This window comes from Myodes glareolus, chromosome 26 (assembly GCF_982192425.1).
Source record: "Myodes glareolus chromosome 26, mMyoGla1.1, whole genome shotgun sequence".
NCBI lineage: Eukaryota > Metazoa > Chordata > Mammalia > Rodentia > Cricetidae > Myodes > Myodes glareolus.
Window position 1 is genome coordinate 2,268,891 of NC_142051.1, and position 20,365 is coordinate 2,289,255.

Here is a 20,365-nt window from a genome sequence, read left to right on the forward strand (position 1 = left end):
CTTTCTTGACGTCCTTTCCATCTCTGTTTCTAATGCAAGGGGAAAGTTTCCTATTTTTTTTAAAGCATCATTTGAAAAAAAATTATGTAATTTATTAGAAATTTGGCAGAATGGTCACATTATCATTTTATCTTCTCTTTCGTTTTTGTCAAGTCATCCCAGGCAAATCATAAAATATGGGGGAAAGAAAATAAAAGAGGGAGGGAGAAGGAGAAGAGGAGGGAGTAATGATGATGATAACAGCAATAATAATAATAATAATAATAATAATAATAATAATAATAATAATTTCCTGGAATTACCAGAAGAAGCAACTACAGACCAAGCTGTCCATGCCTCCTGCTCTGACAGAGATAGAAGTAGTCAGAATATTTTGATTCCAACTTTTCCATGCTATGATGGGAGTAGACACAAGATGTTGTGCACTTTGGGGGTGGTGGCCTCCTTCACAGACCAAGTATGGCCCTCTCCAAGGGAGAGAGTGCTGAGCTAACCTCCTGAGTGGAAAAAGCCTTTCATTGTTCCCAGAGCTGTCGCTGTAACAATGTGACTTGGAAAAAGTCACGTCGCCTTTCTGAGCCTCGTATTTCTCACATGTAGAAGTGGAGGTACATGGCCTGTCTGGTTATTGTAAAGACCAAATGAGATGAAAGCCAGGGGGTGCTTGAAAATTATGGATCAGATAAATTCTATGGATTTATGACCATCTGAGATGAAATAGAGAAGGCAGAAACTTCGAGGGACAAAGTTAGAAGATTCAGTGAAAGAAGTAGAGAGAGGAAGAGGCCCAAGTTCCCACAGCAGTCCTGTGTTACTGCGGCTTTGCTTCCAGAAGTCTTAATTGAAGGTAATAGTTACTCAGAAATCCAGACAATCGCTTCTAATACTCATGGAGAAATAGGAAGAAAGACTAGAAGGTGTGTGGCCCGGTCAGTGTCATGGCTACTTTTCTTTTCCCAGAGACTACAAGGTGGGACATGTAGGCACTACGGGTACAGCAAACGGCTCAGCCCCAGGGTGGGCGTGGTTTCAGAAGCTCCCCTAAGGAAAGCACGTTCATGAAAGCCAGAGAATTTGACTCAGAGAGCAAAACCATGCCAACTGGAGAGAACTTTTGAGTAGCCCTTAGCGTGCCAGAATATAGACATTTCATCGCACCCAGTGGGCTGGGGATGGGTTGCAGCTCCTGTGTTTATGTAAAACAGAAAAACGGCCGACCAAAGGCTGTCCTTGAGCAGGCCGTCTTTTCTCACTTGCTCAGTGGGTGAGTCCTACCTTAAGGTGAAATGGGCTGCGGATCCCCTCCCCACGTGTCTGTCTCTGTTGGCAGCGTGGGCAGCCGGAGCAACGGGCACCGAAGAGGCAGAAATCAGAGGCTGTGACTCACTTGTCTCTTGTCAGCCCCCAGTGAGAAATAGAGAAACTTTGGTTTTACTCTGCGTGCAACCTTGCTCGGGCTCTGTCAAGAACTTGTTGAGACAGGTTGAAAGCGAAGACTCTGCTAACCAAAGGTCTGGGTTTTGGTTAACAGTTCTCAGGCTTAGATGTGTGGCCCATGTCCATAGCGGGAAATCACGGCTGTGCGTCCATGTCCACAGCGGGAAATCACGGCTGTGCGTCCATGTCCATAGCGGGAAATCACGGCTGTGCGTCCATGTCCATAGCGGGAAATCACGGCTGTGCGCCCATGTCCATAGTGGGAAATCACGGCTGTGCGTCCATGTCCATAGTGGGAAATCACGGCTGTGCGTCCATGTCCATAGCGGGAAATCACGGCTGTGTGGCTCATGTCCATAGCAGGAAATCATGGAGTCATTTACGGTTCTCTGGCTTAGATGTGCGGCCAATTCCATAGGGGAAAATTACAGAGACATGCTTTTTGTTTCCTTTTTTCAAACTCAAACTTAGTTCCACACAACAATGCAGTAAAGTTAGAATTAGCCTGCTTGATAAGATGAGGACAAGCATGAGGAGGGTCATCTAGACCCCTTGTGTACCCTGATTTAGCTGTGACTTAAGAGGAGAATTCTGAACACACAGTGTGGTCAACTTAGGCCACTATCTGGACGGTACAGAAAGGAGGCCCTGGGGTTGTTGCCTAATTTAGAGAAGTCGGGGGACAGGGGGACAGTTGAAAACATTCAACTGGTTCTGAGGAATAATCACCCCAAAGGCATTAAAAAATGAAACCCAGAGTAAAGGAATTGTGAACACATTGTCTGAGAAATTCCTTGCCAGATAAACACACCTATACAATCAGTAGGAAAAAACACCCTCAAAGCCCCTTCTTTCGCTGTTCTCGATAAGCAGTGTCCTAGAGTTAACTTTTTTTTTTTTTTGATCCCAGGGTAATATCAGTTTTGTCTGATTTTTTGAATGTTACATAAACTTTATTACAAGGTTTATATTTTTCTGTTTGACATTTTTGTTCAACATTTATTTAGGAACTCCATCTTTCTAATTACATGTAGAAATAGAATACATTTCATTTTGTATAATATTCTTTTACATATTTTACATATTTGTAATCACATGATTCTTCATCCATTTTAATGACTGCAGTTTAGGGCTTCTATGAGTAACGTTGGCATGGATATGAGGTATATGATTTTTGTTTGAGAACTCATTTTTGTTGAGTGTGTGCTTAGAAACCGAAGAGTTGAGTCAGAGTGTGTAGCTCACATCTGTATTGCTTTAGAAGGTGCTGCAAAACAGTATCTTTTTTGAATTTAAAAAGTTATTCATTGCATTTGAAATAAACTTTATCCTTAGTTAAATCGACAAAGTTAATTAAAAAATATCCCCTAGAGTAATATTTTGGATGGTATAAATGGATAAAGGGCACTCAACAGTGTTCTTGGCTCCTGCGATGTTTCTTTAAAGTCGGGGTTTGCTAAGTAAAGCATGAGGTGCACTGAGGAGATGAACCTGTTCTCCTGTTGACCTCGGCAGAGCTTCCAGAGAGTGACAAGTTTGTCTAGCTACAGTGGTCTGCGGAGGGGGTGGGGAGGGAAGGGAGGTATCAGGCTGGCAGAAGTGATGAACTCCTGGAAGATGCCTGGAAACATTTTTTTTTATTGTTTTTATTGAGTGATATATTTTTCTCTGCTCTCCCCTTTCCTTCTACCCTCTCCCATGCTCCCCATTTACTCAGGAGATCTTGTCTTTTTCTACTTCCCATGTAGATTAGACCCATGTATGTCTCTTTTAGAGTAGTCTTTGTTCTCTTGATTCTCTGGGATTGTGATTTGTAGGCTGGTTTTCTTTGCTTTATGTCTAAAAGTCACTTACAAGTGAGTCCATATAATATTTGTCTTTCTGGGTCTGGGTTACCTCACTCAATATGATGTTTTCTAGATCTGTCCATTTCCCACAGATTTCAAGATGTCATTATTTTTTCCCACTGTGTAGTATTCCATTGTTCAAATATACCACATCTTCTTTATCCATTCTTCAGCCGAGGGGCATTTAGGTTGTTTCCAGGTTCTAACTATGACAAACAATGCTGCTATGAACACAGCTGAGCACATGTCCTTGTGGTATGATTGAACATCTTTTGGATATATACCCAAAAGTGGTATTACTGGGTCTTGAGGAAGGTTGTTTCCTGATTTTCTGAGACTTTTACCATACTGATTTACAAAGCGACTGTACCAGTTTGCACTCCCACCAGCAATGCAGGAGTGTTCCCTTTACCCCACAGCCTCTCCAGCACAAGTTGTCATCAGTGGCAAAAGCAGTATCTTAAAGAGAATATGTTGTATGAGAGAACAATAAAGTAAAAACTGAAAAAAAACAACATTTCCACTTACCAAAAAATATTTGTTGTAGAATAAAATAAAATTTTAAAAGTCAATTTTTACTAAATTGCTTTCTAAAGAGCTTATTAGGGCTTCATTTTCTGTAGATGATTGTCAACAATCCTTTTCATTTGGGGGACTGGCTTCTTCCTTTCTTTTTGTTTATTTATTTTGAGACTTGGTATCATGTAATAGCTCATCAATAGATGGGATGGATCAGGAACAGGAAAAGCACTTTTTCCTTTAACTTTCTTAGTCAACAATCTACTCAAATGTTCCACGAAAACAATAAGATAAGAGAAAGAAATGAAAGAACAAAAAATAGGAAGGAAGAAGTTTAATTATTCCCATTCGCAGAGGATGTGATTCTACACTTAGAAGACCCTGAGGACTCCACCAGTAAATTCATTCTTATAAATAGGCTCTGCATAACAGCAGGATATAAAGTCAATAAAGTCATTTCGCAAAACAAGATTCTCTTCCTATATACCAATAATGAACATTCTAGGAAATAAATGAGGAAAACATTCCTATTCATAATAGATTCAAAATATACCAAAGAATATATCTAAGCAAGGGGAAAATGATGTGGGAGTCCCCTCTGTGTGATGTCATTACTATTAATGAATAAAGAAACTGCCTTGGCCTGTTGATAGGGTAGAACTTAGATAGGCAAGGAAGACAGAACTGAATGCTGGAAGAAAGATGGGCGGAGCTGGAGAGACGCCATGGAGCCTCCAGAAACAGACGCTTGGAAATTTTACATGGTAAGTCACTGCCACATGGCAATACACAGATGAATAGAGCTAATGGGTCAAGCAGTGTGATTAATTAATGAATATGGTTTCTGTGTGATTATTTCAGTTCTGGACAGCCTGGACAAACAAGCACACCTCCTCCTACAAGAAAAAGACCTCTACAATGGGCACTTTTAAACACAGGAGGAAAAGTGAAGACACTCAAAGATGGGACAACATTCCATGGCTACAGATCAGCAGAACTGACCTTGGGAAAATGACAGCGACCTAGTCAAAGTGACCTACAGATACAACACGACACCCATCAGAACTTCAATGGTGTTATTCACAGAAGTAGACCAACAACAACCCAGTTGCATACGGAAGTACAAGTGATGCACAGGAGCCAGAGCAACCTTCAGTAGAAGAGCAGTACTTGAGGTGTCATCATAACTAATTTCAAATTGTACTACAGAGCCATGGTAACAAAACCTGTAAGATATTGGTGTGAAAACGACGCCTATGGAACAGAGGACCCAGAAATAAACCCGACAGGTAGAACCACCTTTTTTATGACAATTATTTTAAGAGAAAACCCATGTTAGAGGAGAGGCAACTGCTTTCACAAATGGTGCTGATGAAGCTAGAACTCTGCTGGGTGCAGGGCTGCCCATCTTCAACTCCAGCACTAGGAGACAAAGTCGGGGGTGTTGTAAGTACATAGTAAATTCCAGGCCAGCAAGAACTAAATGGTTCTTATCTTATCTTGTACACAAGACAAGAAACTTTGAAATTACTGGAGGAAAACATAAGGGACTATTTCTAGATTGGGCAAGGCAAGAACTTTCTAGATAAGATTACAGTAGCCCAGGAAATAAGAAGAATAGGAAAACATGATGGCATAAATAAAAAGGTTTTCATACAGCAAAAGAGATAATGACCATAGTGAAGAGACAGTCTATAGAAAGAGAGAAAAATCATTGCCAGATACTGATCTGACAGGAGATTATGTCTTGAATATACAAATCATTAAAAACATTACCTCTCCCTGCCAAACCACAACCAATTCCATCAATGAATGGATAAAAAAATATTCAAACAAATAGTTCTTAAAAGTACACATTGCCAAAAGGGAATGACAAACATTTAACATCCTTAGTCATCAGAGAAATACAAATATAAAATGTAAAACCCACACCGAGAGCCCATCTTACCCCAGTTAGAATGATTATCATCAAACAACAGATGCTTGCGGGTATGTGGGGAGAAAGGGAAACTTATATATGGTGGGACAGAATGTAACTCAGTAAAAGTTATGGAAATCAGTATCGAGGTATCCAGCCTCCCCCACACTGAGACGTAACCACCATATTAGTAAAGCTATCCCATGCCTGGGCATATACCAAATGTAATCAACATACATAGACACATCTGTATATCCATGTTGATTGTGGCAGTATTCACAATTGCCAAGTTCTGGAATCAACCTTGGTGTCTGCCAACAGTTAGAGGGATAAAGAAAATGAATTGAATATACATGACAGAGTATTATTCGGCTATGAAGAACAAAACTATATTATCTGCAAGAAAATAGAACTGAAGACCATCATATTACATAAAATAAGTCATATAACTTGACCACCGTCTCTGTTAGTGACGTCTTCACTCAGGTGTTGACAATCACGTGACTTCATGGCCATTTTTGTTAAGACAACCATTTGGCACCCTCAGGAAATCGCCACACCTTTTGAATTTCCTGTGACAGGGCATTCAGTCGCACACCCCAATCCTCTTCTCTCAGTTGGTTTTTACCTTTCTACATGCCTATGGCATCATGGAAATAGGAGACCCTTGTCATGTGATAAGGTCAGTGCATTTCCTACATCACTATGGAGACCAGACATATATAATACCAGATCTCCATTGTGGATTAAAAAATTTTATTTGACACATTGTTTGGCATGGTATGTTTACTGGTTTCTAAGTGACTAAGAGTTTCCCCAGCCTTGTGTCACCAACACTGGATAGCTACCAGTGGGAGCTATTGCTGTGAGATGGGTAGGCCTGGGAGCTCATGTAAATTTGCAGCTGCCAAGGTCAAGTCTTGGGAGAAAAAAAAATCCCAATTGGGACCAGAATAGATCACTAGGTGCTAGACAAGCTGCTGCCTGCAGGCGGCTGCAACAGCTGGCCACAAAGAGCATCAGTCTGCCTAGGCAGAAGATGATGGAGATGCTCTGCTTAGGGAGGAGTCTGGAGATGGAGATGCTCTGCTTAGGGAGGAGTCTGGAGATGGAGATGCTCTGCCTAGGGAAGAGTCTGGAGATGGAGATGCTCTGCTTAGGGAGGAGTCTGGAGATGGATATGCTCTACTTAGGAAGAAGGCTGGAGATGTGGTTCCTCTAGGTCTTCACACCTGGTATTTCTGCCTGGTGTCTTTGAACCCATTTTTCTCTAGCTGTGATAGAATATTCTTTCTTTCCTTGCTGCCAAATTTTGTTTCTGCCCATTGAGACCTGGATACCCTTGTGTTTTTTTCTTTTCTTTCCAGTTACAATGAAGTAGATGGGCTAAGAAAAAACAACAGGTTGATGCCACCTCATTCCAAGTTCTTTTAGATGTTATTGTTCTCCATATTCTGCATTCTCTAGAGTATGGGTACTTCATTCAAATTACATGTTCTTCTAAAAATTATACACCCTTCTATACCAAGGCATCCTGGCTGATAGCCTTTTAAAATGGAGGATTCACCCTGAGTTCTTACTGTGCTTGCTTTCCACTTAGACTGGGAAACAATATAAACTGACATATTATACATTGGATGGAAAGGGTCAAAGGGAATGTTTAAGGGAATATTGGAGATTCAACCTACTAGGGAGAAGAACAAAGAAACAAGAGAAGTCCCATGGTCTCAACCTAAGGAAGGGAAATCCATTTGTCTTGCTACAAGTAGCAATTGTGGACACCTAGCTTTTGTAATAATCAGAAGTTGGGTGACTTTCTTGACATGTGAGATTTGTTTACTCCATAGGACTCTTTTCAAAGATGAGTCCTGAGCAGGTTGGGATAAGATATACCAGGATAAATGCAGAAAGAATTCATTAAGGTCACAGGGTCACTTCAATAATGGTGAAAAATTCAAATAGGCTCCCCTTCTTTATGGGTATTAATGAGGAAGGAGAGGGTACAGGTGCTTAGGACCAAATAGGTAAAAGAAGTGATTAATATGATAGGTGCCTCCTTCTCTCATGAGGAAATAAAGAAGATCTAGGAAAATCTCCATAGGATGCTCTGGAGAGGGAGATAAAGAAAACCTGGAAGATGTTCCCGTATATTGTCTTTTGTTTTACAGATGGGGAGTCATCAAAAAAAAAAAGGCCCCTAGACTGTGTCCTTACCCATTGTGATCTCTTAGAGTCATAGAACTTAAGACTGGGTAAAGGAATGGCCGATAATTTTCTGCACTCAAGCCTAAAATTAGACCAAAGGAAAAAGTGGCCTCTAATGAGAAATTACCAACTTTAGTATTACATTATCCTACAAATTGATATTTATAGGAGGGAGAGTATTTATTAAGCTTTTCAGGTTGTTTTTCTCCATTTACAGACACAAACTGACTGATTATTGGTACAATAATATAAGCAGATGATTACCTCTGGTCTAACCAGTGAGGGTCAAATGTTAGAAACTGGTAAAGGCAGGTAGTTCTGTTGTCTTCATCTTCTTTGACCATGGATGCCAACTGCCAATCATCCATGAGCTTAGAGAGGGCAACCCTTCAAAATTAATTGCTCTATCTCTTGTAGGACTCTAAAAGGAAGAACGTATTTTCCATCTCTTGTTAATTTCCATTCCCAATACCCAATACAACAAATGGTAAGCCTTATTTGGACAAATCTATATGGGTTATAAAGAGAGAAAGTGCTTTGGGTCCAGCCAGCTATCCCTGGACTCAACAGCATATCTCCTGTCCAGTAAAGCCACTCTGTTTAGTTGTACTGAGCAGTGAATTCTGTTGTGTATACATTATACTGACAAGTGCTCATGTGCTGTTCGAGCTACTGGGAAGGTGGCTTTGGAAAAGGGACTTGGCTCTCCTGCTTCAGATACAACATGGTGGTCTCAACAGCATCCTTCAGAGACTCCTTCCTGAGTCAGGCTACCCCTGTGACAGCGACAAAGAACAGTAAAACAGCGTAAGCGTAAAGGCGTTGTGTTCTTTAGAGTGGCCAAAGGTAAACTATGTCCAAGAGTAGTTACTGCTGCTTAGCTCATGTTATAAAAATGGCTATAGTAAGATGTCTAATGAGATCCTCACTCACAGAGAAGACAGCGAGGACGCTCTGTCGTCACCATCAACAGCAGCAGCAGCAGCAACAACAACAAACTTTAAACAGTAACCCCATCATTGTAGTCCTAACAGGGTTTCCTTAGTTGATATTTTGCTGTGTGTCTGCCGCTTCTCTCTGCTGCCCACACTCATTCAGAACCAAAAACACTAGATCACTCTCTGCTGTGTTTACAGACAGTTCTGACAAGCTGGGGTTTTCTTTAAGGTTTACCTGGAAACTTACTAAGCCCATACTTTAGCAGAATCTCCACGGATAGTACTAATTATATTATGGTATGTCTGTAGTTTGGATAAATTCTTTTATTAAGGTGGTATTGGTGTTGCTGCTAGGCACTGTCTTGTAAGTCAGTCAACCGGCATCTTCTGACTTCAGCTGTGCCTGTCTGAAAAAAGTACCGCAGCTGGGCTTTTAGATGGCTAATGCTCCTTCTTAGAAGCAGGGCGTGGGCAGAGAGATTGGACCTCACATCAGTCACTTCTCCAAGCCAGAAGTACTCAATTCTGCCCTAATTGTGTGCAGCTTGAAATTGTGGAGGAGATAGAGTATATAGGTCAGGGAAAACTAGGGAGAGGGCTTTACCTATTTGCCTATAGAGAAGCAGTTATTCATGCTAAATGAAGGCTTTCTAATATGATTGCTTTTAAATCTCCCATGCTCCTGTCAATAACTCCTTACCCGTGTTCTGCAAGCAAGCTCAATAAATTCATGGGCTCTCCAGGATGAACACTTGAAAGAATTGAATATTTGTCTTTGGAACCTTATAAGGAGGGATAGATATTGCTTAGTACTCTCAACAAAATCATTATCAAATCGTAAGAAAATGATTTGCCTATGAAGATTAAAATGGCTGGATGATCCCAGGATGGGAAATAATGCTGAAACCTTATACAAGTTATAAATGTCTGAGTAAATTATTTAAGATGTGTAAAAGACAAGACTCATATAGAAAATTTTAAAATTTCTAAGCTCAAAAGTCAGGCAAGCCTCCATTTAACTGTTCTTCTCTTAGTAACAATTGTAACTGGCATAAAGAACAAAGGTGTGATTCTAATTAAAGTTTACTTAGAAGTTTGAACTTTGCCCAATCTTTATCTAAACACTACACAGTGGTTAGTAGTCTTGCCTGGACTGACCCAGGCATTCAACAACAACACTGAAATCTATGCTAATGGTGGCAGAGGTGTTTGAAGGGACACGATTTTGACTCTTGTTCTCCAAGGTCAATGAGGTCTCAGGGGACAGTGGAGAAACTCTTGAGATGTTCTGTAACCATGGAAAGTCACCTGTTCTCTTGTTCAGGCAGGTCATTAAGACAATGCTGGATGGACTCTCACCAGCATCCAGTCTACAAAAAGGAGGGTCATCACAGAGGGAAAACTTTGACTTCTCCTCACACAGATGGGGCCACTGGTAAGAGAAAGGCCGGAGGAGCCAGAGCTGCTTCTCAAACCCAAGTGACTTCTGAGGATCAAATCCTCAACTGACTTTAACAATAAAAAATGACTAATTTTGTCCATTTGATGGTCTTAAACACTCAACAGAAAGTCTAATAAATGATTAAAGTGATTTTTCAACAATCCAAAGGATTACACTTCCCAGACATAGAACTTAAATCCGTATGAGATGCAATTTAGGTAGCTGTTTCTCACTGATGACTTCCTTCGTGGTAAGGAAAACGCTGCTCAGATATGACTGTAGGCAAGTGGTCCTCAGCCTCCCCAACGCTGCAGTGTTGAAACAGTTCATGGTGTGGTGGTCCCCAACCGGAATATTATTTCGTTGTTACTTCATAACTGTAATTTTGCTACTGTTATGAATCTTAATGTAAATATTTGATATGTAGGAGATCTGATATGTGACTCCTCTAAAGGGATTACAACCCACAGGTTGAGAACCACTGCTTTAGGGTCTGGGTCAGTTCAACACTGCAATGCCTACCTGCAAGCAAAAGAGACAGACCCAACGCTGTTTTAACTTAAAAATTGAATGATAGCTAAATTTCTTCTCTCTCTCTCCCTAGAAGCCATCTATGAGGGATCTTATAGTCTTTTGAGTCAATTCCACAGCTGTCAAAATGCTGAAGTTCATCATTCAGAGTCCAAAAGATACCTCTTCAGAGCTCCTCAAGAGATTCTAATGGACTTTGAGTTGTGACATTTTAAAAACCTCCTCTGTCTGGCTTCCCCTGTTCCCTGCCTAGAAATCTTAATGTTATTAACTCTTGTTTTTACTTCTTCACATCTCTCTCCAGGCACAAAGAGAACTGTTGCAAAAAGATAAAAATAATTGCATACACTAAAATAACTTCCTTTTGTTCATACATTTGACATTTGTACAAATCAAACCACAGAAACATTTCGTGGGGCCTTTGGAAGGGTCATGGGCTGTCACACCTGATGCTCCCATTCAACTAGAAGAAGTAGAAGGGTTACCCCCAATTCCATATTGGCAATTAGGGTCACCTCTTCAGAAGGAGGAACAATGGAAAGGTAGAAACTGGCCAGGCATATTAGGGTCAAAACACTGCAAAGAAAAGCAAGCAGTTTCTTCCTTGACTGAAAGTCCAACTTGGGCCTCTTGGCTATCTCATCTTTGCCTGAGGCCAAAATGCCTGGGGCCTCTGATATTTTAACCTGGTTCATAAATGATTTTGGGGGTTACCTCTACAGAGTGTGGGATATGAAAATAGCCATAAAAGTTTGCCAAGGGAAAGTGCATTCTGATCAAGAGAATAGCATCATTTACATTTACATTTTTACATTCTTTTAAAGATATTTTAAATTCTTTTAAAAAATACATAGAAAATGGTTTGGGTGAGGTTGCTTAGTGTTGCAGCATCTGTTTTTGTGAGTAATTGGGGGCTTTTTAGGTTCTTGTCATAGGGAAATGAGTAAATAAAATGTGGTGGATATAATCTGTAATGCTAAACTTGAAGTATGGGCTGCACATAGCAACACAGATTGCAAGACCTTAGTGGTGGAAAAAGCAAGAAAGAAAACTGTTGCAATAAGATAAAAATAATTGCATACACTAAATAATGCTATTTGTCTCAGAAGAATACATACATAGAAATGCATACTAAATATGTACATAGCTCATAAGGAGTAATGTTCAGACACTTTGGAATAAGAAGTCTGATGAATATATATGAGATGTTAAAAGTCTTCCTGCCCCTCTGAGATTTGTATTTTACAGGTTGCAATCCCAGATATAGATTTTTAAGCATCAGTCAACAAATGAGAGATAGATTCATTCATTCAGTCATTAAAAATCTATTCATCATCTGCAGCATGCAGGGCACTGTTCTAGGTGCTAGGAATGGCACAGAGAACGAAGCTGCAAGAGCTGACCTTCAGGCTCGAATCCTGGTTAGCTCCTCCTGGCATCGAGGTCAGCCCTGAGGATAGTCTGCCTGGGATCTGGGGACTTGATGCTCATGCTCCTTCTTACCTGGGGTAACTTGAAAGTTCATGAAGAGACCACAGGGGAGGAAGTCTGCTGTGATGAGAGGTTGTTCAGTACATATGTCTCTTGCTTTTGTTTTCACAGGAGCATCTATGTACTACATCTGCAACCTAACAGTGACCACTTTTGATATTCTCTCTGCAACTGTTCAGAAACCTACACACGTTACATTTTGTTTTAATGGATCTGAGTCAAACTCATGAAATCCCAGTCTGCTAACACTGACGTTAATGGTCTATCCGTTGGAAACATAATGTAAGGTATATGTATGGCTATTAAAGACTGTTTTGCAATTTTCTGTTGTTCTATTTCATTTTTTTTGATTTTTTTTCTTGCAGTTGTTTATTCCCTATCCTGAGACAAGAATGAAGCTAGTAGGGAGAATCAGGTCAAATTCCAACTTAAGAAGAGCCATGAAGGCAAACAGCCTCTATTTCCCCAATGGTGGTAAATTATTTAAATAAATGCACATTCATTTAGTACGTTTTTATCAGTGCCCTCTGAGGGTATAACATTGCTACAGCTCGAGTTTCAAAGATGAAAGAGTCTCATCCAAAACATATAGTTCAGTGGTGTCAAAATTTGTTTTCCAATGGAAATAAATTTATGCATGCTTGCTGGTTTCCCAAGACAACCAACAAATGCCAATATAATCCAAAAATAGCTTAAGTTGCATACTATTATTTCACACGGTTCTGGCCAAAGATCACAGTGCTTCATTTGCTAGGCAATCAGATATCTATCTATCTATCTATCTATCTATCTATCTATCTATCTATCTACCTACCTATCTATCTATCTAGTCTTGGGTTCATGAACAACTCCCCAAAATGTCTAGCATTTGTTTAAGGTTTTACAAAACTAATTTTAAAATGAAAAGCAACCATAGCATATATTTATAACATGGTATTTTGACCAAGTAGATACAGTGTGGAATGGCTAAGCTGAGCTAACATCAGCATTAACGAACATGCTAATTTTTTTTTCTGGCAAGTAAACTTGAGATCTATGACTTAAACAGTCTTCAAGCACATAATATATTGCTATCAACTACAGTTAACTGCTGTATAACAGAGTTCCTGAGCACACATTCTTCTTTTTATTTGATACTTTATGCTCTTTGATTAACTTCTTCCCAACATCTCACTTTTGGTCTCTGAAAATTGCCTTTCTACTTTCTGCATCAATATTTTAATCTTTTTACTAAAAAAATTAAATTATCAGTCTTTGTATGTGTGTGTCTGTGAACCACACACTCCCTGGTACCTGTGGAGTCCAGGAAAGGATGTCATATCCCCTGGAACTGGGGATAGTTGTGGACCATCGTGTGGGTGCTGGGAATCAAACCCTGGTCCTCTGGAAGAATAGCAAGTGCTCTTAGTCACTGAGACGCCTCTCCAGCTCCAAGTTTAGTGTTTTTAAATTCTACCTATGAGTGAGATCTTGTGGTTATTTACTGTCACCCCCTTTGAGTCTCCGATAGCTACATCAAAATGCTAACATCCTCATGTTGTTTGGGGTCTTCACGTTGGCACCTCTAAAGAGATCCAGATCCTACGGTCATTTGAGTTCTTTCTTCGGGTCTTCAACACTTTTGATCTCAATTAGCTGTGAGAAGAAAAGTCTCCCCAAAGTATTTTCATTATTTCACAATTCTTTCTCCTACCTTAGACACTTGCCTAATGACAGCCTTTCTTCCTCCCTGTTCACACTGCTTGGGAAGAAACCTTCCAGTTTAGTTGTAAGGTGTTCTTTGGGATTAAATGGATTTACAATGAATTCAAGTCAGCCTGCAATTCCTGTATTTTTTAGATTTTCTTCTTCAGATATCCACCTGTATAATACAACATATTGTAAGTTTTTTTTAGAAATGATATTTTAAGACTTGTATGCACACAAATAAAACTTCAGAATGTGCACATATAGTATTAATTTATTAAAAGTCTACATTAAAAATGTTGACTGAATTGTTCACTACCAATATTTCCAAACTTAAATTGATCCTGGTTATGATTTCATGAATATTTTCACCTACCATAACTGTTTGCTCACTCAAAAATGGTCTCTGTATGAGAATATTCTGTGGGAATGGGACTTGTGAGAAAACGGCTACATTAGCCAACACACTTGTGTTTAAAGCCCAGTTGTAGTTTAGAATTCTGTATACTTGAAAAAATGAGGTAAAATTATTTTAACAATCAAAATAATCTCCAAGATTTATTGTTGCTTATTGGAAAGCACAGAATATAGGGCATGGGTCTTTTATTTCTGGTCACTTCTGAAGAGATAAGAATCTATGAAGTTGGGAGGAAAATGAGTCTGTGACCAAAACGCTGACTCAGTTACTACAGGAGATCAAAGGCTATTACACTCAATCGGAACCTACGACGACAAAGCAATTGTTTTCTTTGAAAAATATGCAGAGTTTAGGAGATTTCTGGGATTTGTCTGCAAAAGCACCTTTGGGCTCGTGTAGTGACGTTTTAGGAAAGGCTTCGCTTCTCAAGGTGGGACGAACAGGAGGCGACGTTTTGTGGCCTCCTAGGGTGGTTAGGGAGTTCTCAGAAGACAGACCTGGAAATTAGATAATGTCTGATGTCATATGGTTCAGAATACCAAAAATTTGGGTGTCCGGATGGCTATAAAAGCAGCAACTTCTGCCTCACCTATCACAAGCAGAGGCACCCAAGCAGGTGAGTGTACAAACTGCAGCAACGGACTATCTGGTGGGACACTACCCAACTAACTCACTTCCCTCATGGTTTCGCCTCTTGCTCTCTTGCTGACAGGCTCTTCTTCCTCCGTTATCAGCTGTTCACATTTGAGGTCTCTGTGATGGCTGGCCTGCAGAAATCCATGAGCTTTTCCCTGATGGGGATTCTGGCCGCCAGCTGCCTGATTCTTACTGCCCTGTGGGCCCAGAAGGCAGCCGCACTGCCGGTCACTTCCCACTGCAAGATTGATGATTCTGACTTCCAGAGGCCGTACTTCATCAACCGCACCTTCATGCTAGCCGAGGAGGTAAAAGGCATCTCACTTTCTCTTCATAGCTACTTGGAACTCAAGGAGCCCTCACCATTTTCTTTGGAGCACTGTGAGCTCTTTAGCCACACTTTATCTCCATAGCTGGAGACTTTCTACGTCTCTTTGGAGATGCTTTGAAGACCTAATCTTAATCAAAACCCTTTTCTATTTGACCTTTAGGATGCATACTCTGCATTTTATCCATAGAGGAACTATTTGAAAATCATTTGTTAATGACTTTTGACTTCTCTGTGCAATCTTCCAAACTCATACACTCAGTGTCTGGACATTAGGCCCTGTGAGAGTGTACACACTCAGTGTTTGGACATTGGACCTTGAGGGAGCATACACACTCAGTGTCTGGACATTGGACCCTATGGGAACATACACAGTGTCTGGACATTAGATTCTGTGGGAGTGTACACACTCAGTGTCTGGACATTGGACCTTGAGGGAGCATACACACTCAGTGTCTGGACATTAGGCCCTGTGGGAGTGTACACACTCAGTGTCTGGACATTAGGCCCTGTGGGAGTGTACACACTCAGTGTCTGGACATTAGGCCCTGTGGGAGTGTACACACTCAGTGTCTGGACATTAGGCCCTGTGGGAGTGTACACACTCAGTGTCTGGACATTAGACTCTATGGGAGTGTACGCACTCAGTGTGGACATAGGACCCTGTAGGAACATACATTTCTTCTTCTTCCTCATCAACACAGCAAAAACAAAGGTTTTTCTTTCTTCCAGGCTAGCTTTGCAGATAACAACACAGATGTCCGGCTCATTGGGGATGAACTGTTCCAAGGAGTCAAAGTAAGTTCTCACTGTGGTGAGCAGGGAGCATTTCAGCTCCTGGTTAGCTGCAGTAGTTGACAGATCCTCTGGGATGTCCTGTAATATGACCTCTGCTACTCCCTTTCTACTTTTAGATGCAGGATCGATGCTACTTGATGAAGGAGATACTCAACTTCACCCTTGAAGAAGTGCTGATCCCCCAATCAGACAGATTCCAGCCCCACATGCAGGAGGTGGTATCCTTCCTGACCAAGCTAAGCAGCCAGCTCAGTCCCTGTGTAAGTCTTTCTTTTGGCTCCATGCATCTGCTCTCACCTTCTTCCCTCCTCTCCTATTCCATTTAGAGCCTGTGGTCCGCCCCTCTCTCCTTCCCAAGGCTGACAGTGAGACTGGCAGTTTTCAGTGACATCACAGGCCACTTGAAATCAGTCAGCAGGTGACTTTGGCTTTAACTTGAGTCGTTTAGTTTAAGTTTGTAGGGGTAAGGACTTATTAGTTTTACCTGTGGAAGGAAAGCAACTCAAGCTATGAATAAAGAGAATGGTGTTGAGAATTGTAAGCAAAAGGCCTAGATGTGGAAATATATCCATCAAGCAGAAGTGCTTGTGGGGAGGGAATGGCACAGAGCAAAAGTTGAAGAGAATGGGGGAGATAGGAAGCTTTCTTGACTTGTGTTGTGCAAGGTGTACTCCTTTTTGTTGGAACTGGAAGCTGAGAAACATCAGCATATAAGCTTGACACCTCCAGACACCCAAAACTGTGGACCATGTCCACAAGGAGTGGGCAGGTTGAGGGAGCCCTTACATTGACCGGAGGACCCACTTTTCACATAGGAAGCTTCATGCTCATTTCTTGGGCTTTGCTCCCACCTTTGATGAGGTTCAGTTTAGGTTTCCTTTCTACTGCTCTTGCTACCGGTAGAAACCTCAGTAGGACTCCCCAACGACAGGGACAGCTCTTCTGTAAGGGAAGTACCTGGATTTCAGTGTCCCAGAGAATAAAAGAGCTCAGAGAATCTAGGTCACCAGTGAAATCTAGGTCACTGTGGGCAAAAATTACTGACTGCCTCTATCCCAGGTGAATGGTCACGCGCCTCAGAAGCCCTGAAGTGCTTGCACACGGCATGATTCTGTTCGTAAGTCCTGTTTTATTTTGCAGCACATCCGTGGTGATGGCCGGCGCATCCAGAAGAATATACAAACACTGAAGGAAACAGTTAAACAGGTACTATTGATAGGTGGTGTGCTAAGCCATTTAATAGAAGAAACATAACATTATTTGATTTTTCTACTCTTTTTCTCCTTTGTAACATTTTACTTGATTTTTCTACTATGTGATCTATTACTTGATATGCATCTAACTGGATATATATATATATATATATATATGTGTGTGTGTGTGTGTGTGTGTATATATATATACATTTCAGTCTGTTTCTAAATTTGTACGTCATAAATTCTATAGCTAGTAAAAAACTTAATATAGCTCAACTAGTATCATCAGCCTCTGCTCCAAGGATGGCTGGTGGCAGAGACAATCATGGAAGGCAGCACTCTTGAGTCCTAACTCAGCCCTTACCCAGCAGCCGTATGTAATTATTTCAGCAGGATTATTTTGTTGGGAAAGTCTTAGTTCCCACTGATTTATATAATTTGAAGACTGCGTGCACTGAAAATCAGAAAGTGGGGTGCAAGCTTACTTGATGTGACTTTTGAGGTCACTAAACTGATGCTCTAAAATGTGGCAAAAGTCAACCCAGAACAGTAACAAAGGAGTCGGACTTGCATATAGGATGAATATTTGGAATCACTGATATTAATAGCTATAATCGGAATTATAATATAGTACCTGATGGCTACTGACTTAAGATTAAAAACAAGAGTGGATAACCTTTCAGCTTTTTGTGTGGTTTCAAAAGAGTAGAAATATTAGTTGTGGATTTATTGCAGTGGAATTGAAGTGTGACTTGGAAACCCTTTTCTTATGCCTTACTTTCATTTTTTAGTTTTTTCCTTCACACCCTCAACAAGTGAGCATTTATCTACTGTGAGCTAGTGTGTAACTTTGTAATGATCAGCATCACTGTGTGGTCTCTTTGGGGGCAAGAACAGTAGCGGGAGGCTCAGGTCAGCAAGCATGACTCACACCAAAGCCAGAAGCACCATTGACTGCAGTGAAAGTGAGACTTTTTGCGAATTGGTGTGATAGTTGAAGGAATTATCAGCACTAGGCCTATCCTTACCTCCTTCCTTTTCTCCTTCCTTATCTCCTTCTTTATTTCCTTCTTTATCTCCTTCCTTATCTCCTTATAACTAGCTCCTGCTTAGATAACCACAGAAGTCTTCAAATCAGTGTATGTTTTTATTTTCACAGCTCGGAGAGAGTGGAGAGATCAAAGTCATTGGGGAACTGAACCTGCTGTTTATGTTCCTGAGAAATGCTTGTGTCTGAGCTGGAGAGACTAGAAAACTAGTCTCTAACTGACCCTTCCTGCCTGTTAAATACAACAATAAGATTCCTGAAAGGACCTTTTTTTCTTTAGTAATGGAAAGTGAGAAGCTAAATTCTGCCATCATTAGAAGATTCTAGATGAAACCTGGTTCACTTGAAAAAGAAAATCAATGTTGTCATGTTGTCTATAATACCAGATGTGCTTTCTAATCACAAAGATTCATTAATAATATTTTATTGCAACTGATGATGCAAGAGAAAAATAATGTTTTCAAAAACTGATTATTTCCACAATAGATTACTTCTCAATCTTTTAGAAAAAAGTGTATGTAATTCCATTTCCATAATCAATACTTTATGTAAGTTTATTTATTATAACTATGCATTTTATTTATGCCAGTTTATTAATATAGATTTATTTATAGAAACATTATCTGATGTTGCTATTTGAATATAAGAAAAATAGTATTTATGATAATATTATAGAAACAGGATATCTTTGGCTTCAATAAACACATGAATATCATAAATCCTCTGTATTTGTGCTTTTTCTTCTTTATTCAGAAATATTATCATCTCCATTGTTATCTGATCAGTCTCATAACTTTATGCTTGATCTATGAAAATGAGACAGTCATAGTATTATATTGTTAAACTTTGTCCCCAGAGGCCTGTGGTTTTGTGTGTGTGGTGCATGCTTGTGTGTTTGTGTCTGTGTATGTATGTTATATGTGCATGGCCATGCATATGAAAGCCAGAGACTGATATTGGGTGTTTTGCTCTGTGTATCAGTCTGTGCTGTATAATTTGAGACAGGGTCTCTCACTGAACTGGCTTCCAGCAAATTCTAGTACTTCTCTGGTCATTGTCCCTCACATCACTAAGTTGACAGCCTTGTCTGACCACGCCTGGCTTTTTATATGGGTACTGTGGAATCAAACCCAGGTCTGCATGCTTTTACATTAAATACTGTTACCCTTGGTGCCATCTCTCCAGCCCTGCATAGTATGAGTGAAAGGCTTAGTTTCCAGGACAATGGTTATTGAAAGCTGATATAGCCTTTAGGTCTGGTGATTTTCACGTCAAAGTGTGTACACTTGAAGGAGATAACTGGATAGCAACCCATTCTACTTTCTCTTTCCCTTGCATCGTGGGCATGAGGGAAGTAACTTTGTTCTGTTGTGTCCTCACTCCATGACAAGTAGACCCAGGGGGCCAGGAACTGAAATCTCTGATATTCTGATAGAAACAAACCTTACCTCTTTGCAAAATGGTTGCTCCTCATGTTTGGTGCAGTAATATAAAGCTAACATATTCACACATGCTTGTGTACACACACATGCTCATGCACACATGCTTGCATACATATACACACATGCACACACATAGACACACATACATTCTCGTTTTATAGATGAGAAAATGGAATCAGAGACATGCAAAGAAATGTTTTGTGAACACACTTGACCATTGTTGAAGCAGGTTTATCTGATCTGAAGGGTCTCTTGAATGGTGTGGGAGGTACTTCTGTCTGTATGTTGCTTTTATTAGTTAATGAATAAATAACTGATTTGAGCCTATGGCAGTGAAGAACAGAACTAGATGGGAAAGCTAGGCCTTATGCAGGGAGAAAGAAGGGAGCCGAAACTTTGCAGGTAAGCCACTGCCACGTGGCGATACACAGATCAATGGAGATGGGTTAAATTAAGATGTAAAAGTTAGCCAATAAGAAGTTAGAG

General features: G+C 40.4%; 1 protein-coding gene across 1 annotated transcript; it reads left to right on the plus strand.

Annotated features, from left to right (window-relative positions):
- The first annotated feature begins 15,146 nt into the window (after positions 1–15,146).
- Il22 (interleukin 22) lies at positions 15,147–19,018 on the plus strand. Its single transcript, XM_048418833.3, has 5 exons — positions 15,147–15,375; positions 16,128–16,193; positions 16,310–16,453; positions 17,334–17,399; positions 18,549–19,018. Exons 1-5 carry the CDS (start codon positions 15,190–15,192, stop codon positions 18,624–18,626), a joined length of 540 nt encoding a protein of 179 aa, XP_048274790.3. The 5' UTR covers positions 15,147–15,189; the 3' UTR covers positions 18,627–19,018.
- The last annotated feature ends 1,347 nt before the right edge of the window (positions 19,019–20,365 follow it).

Excerpts from the sequence above, each read along its gene's own strand:
- Il22 (XM_048418833.3), top strand. The coding sequence starts at position 15,190 with ATGGCTGGCCTGCAGAAATCCATGAGCTTTTCCCTGATGGGGATTCTG. Across the intron at positions 15,376-16,127 it reads CCTTCATGCTAGCCGAGGAG|GCTAGCTTTGCAGATAACAA; the intron begins GTAAAAGGCATC and ends TCTTTCTTCCAG. Across the intron at positions 17,400-18,548 it reads TGAAGGAAACAGTTAAACAG|CTCGGAGAGAGTGGAGAGAT; the intron begins GTACTATTGATA and ends TTATTTTCACAG.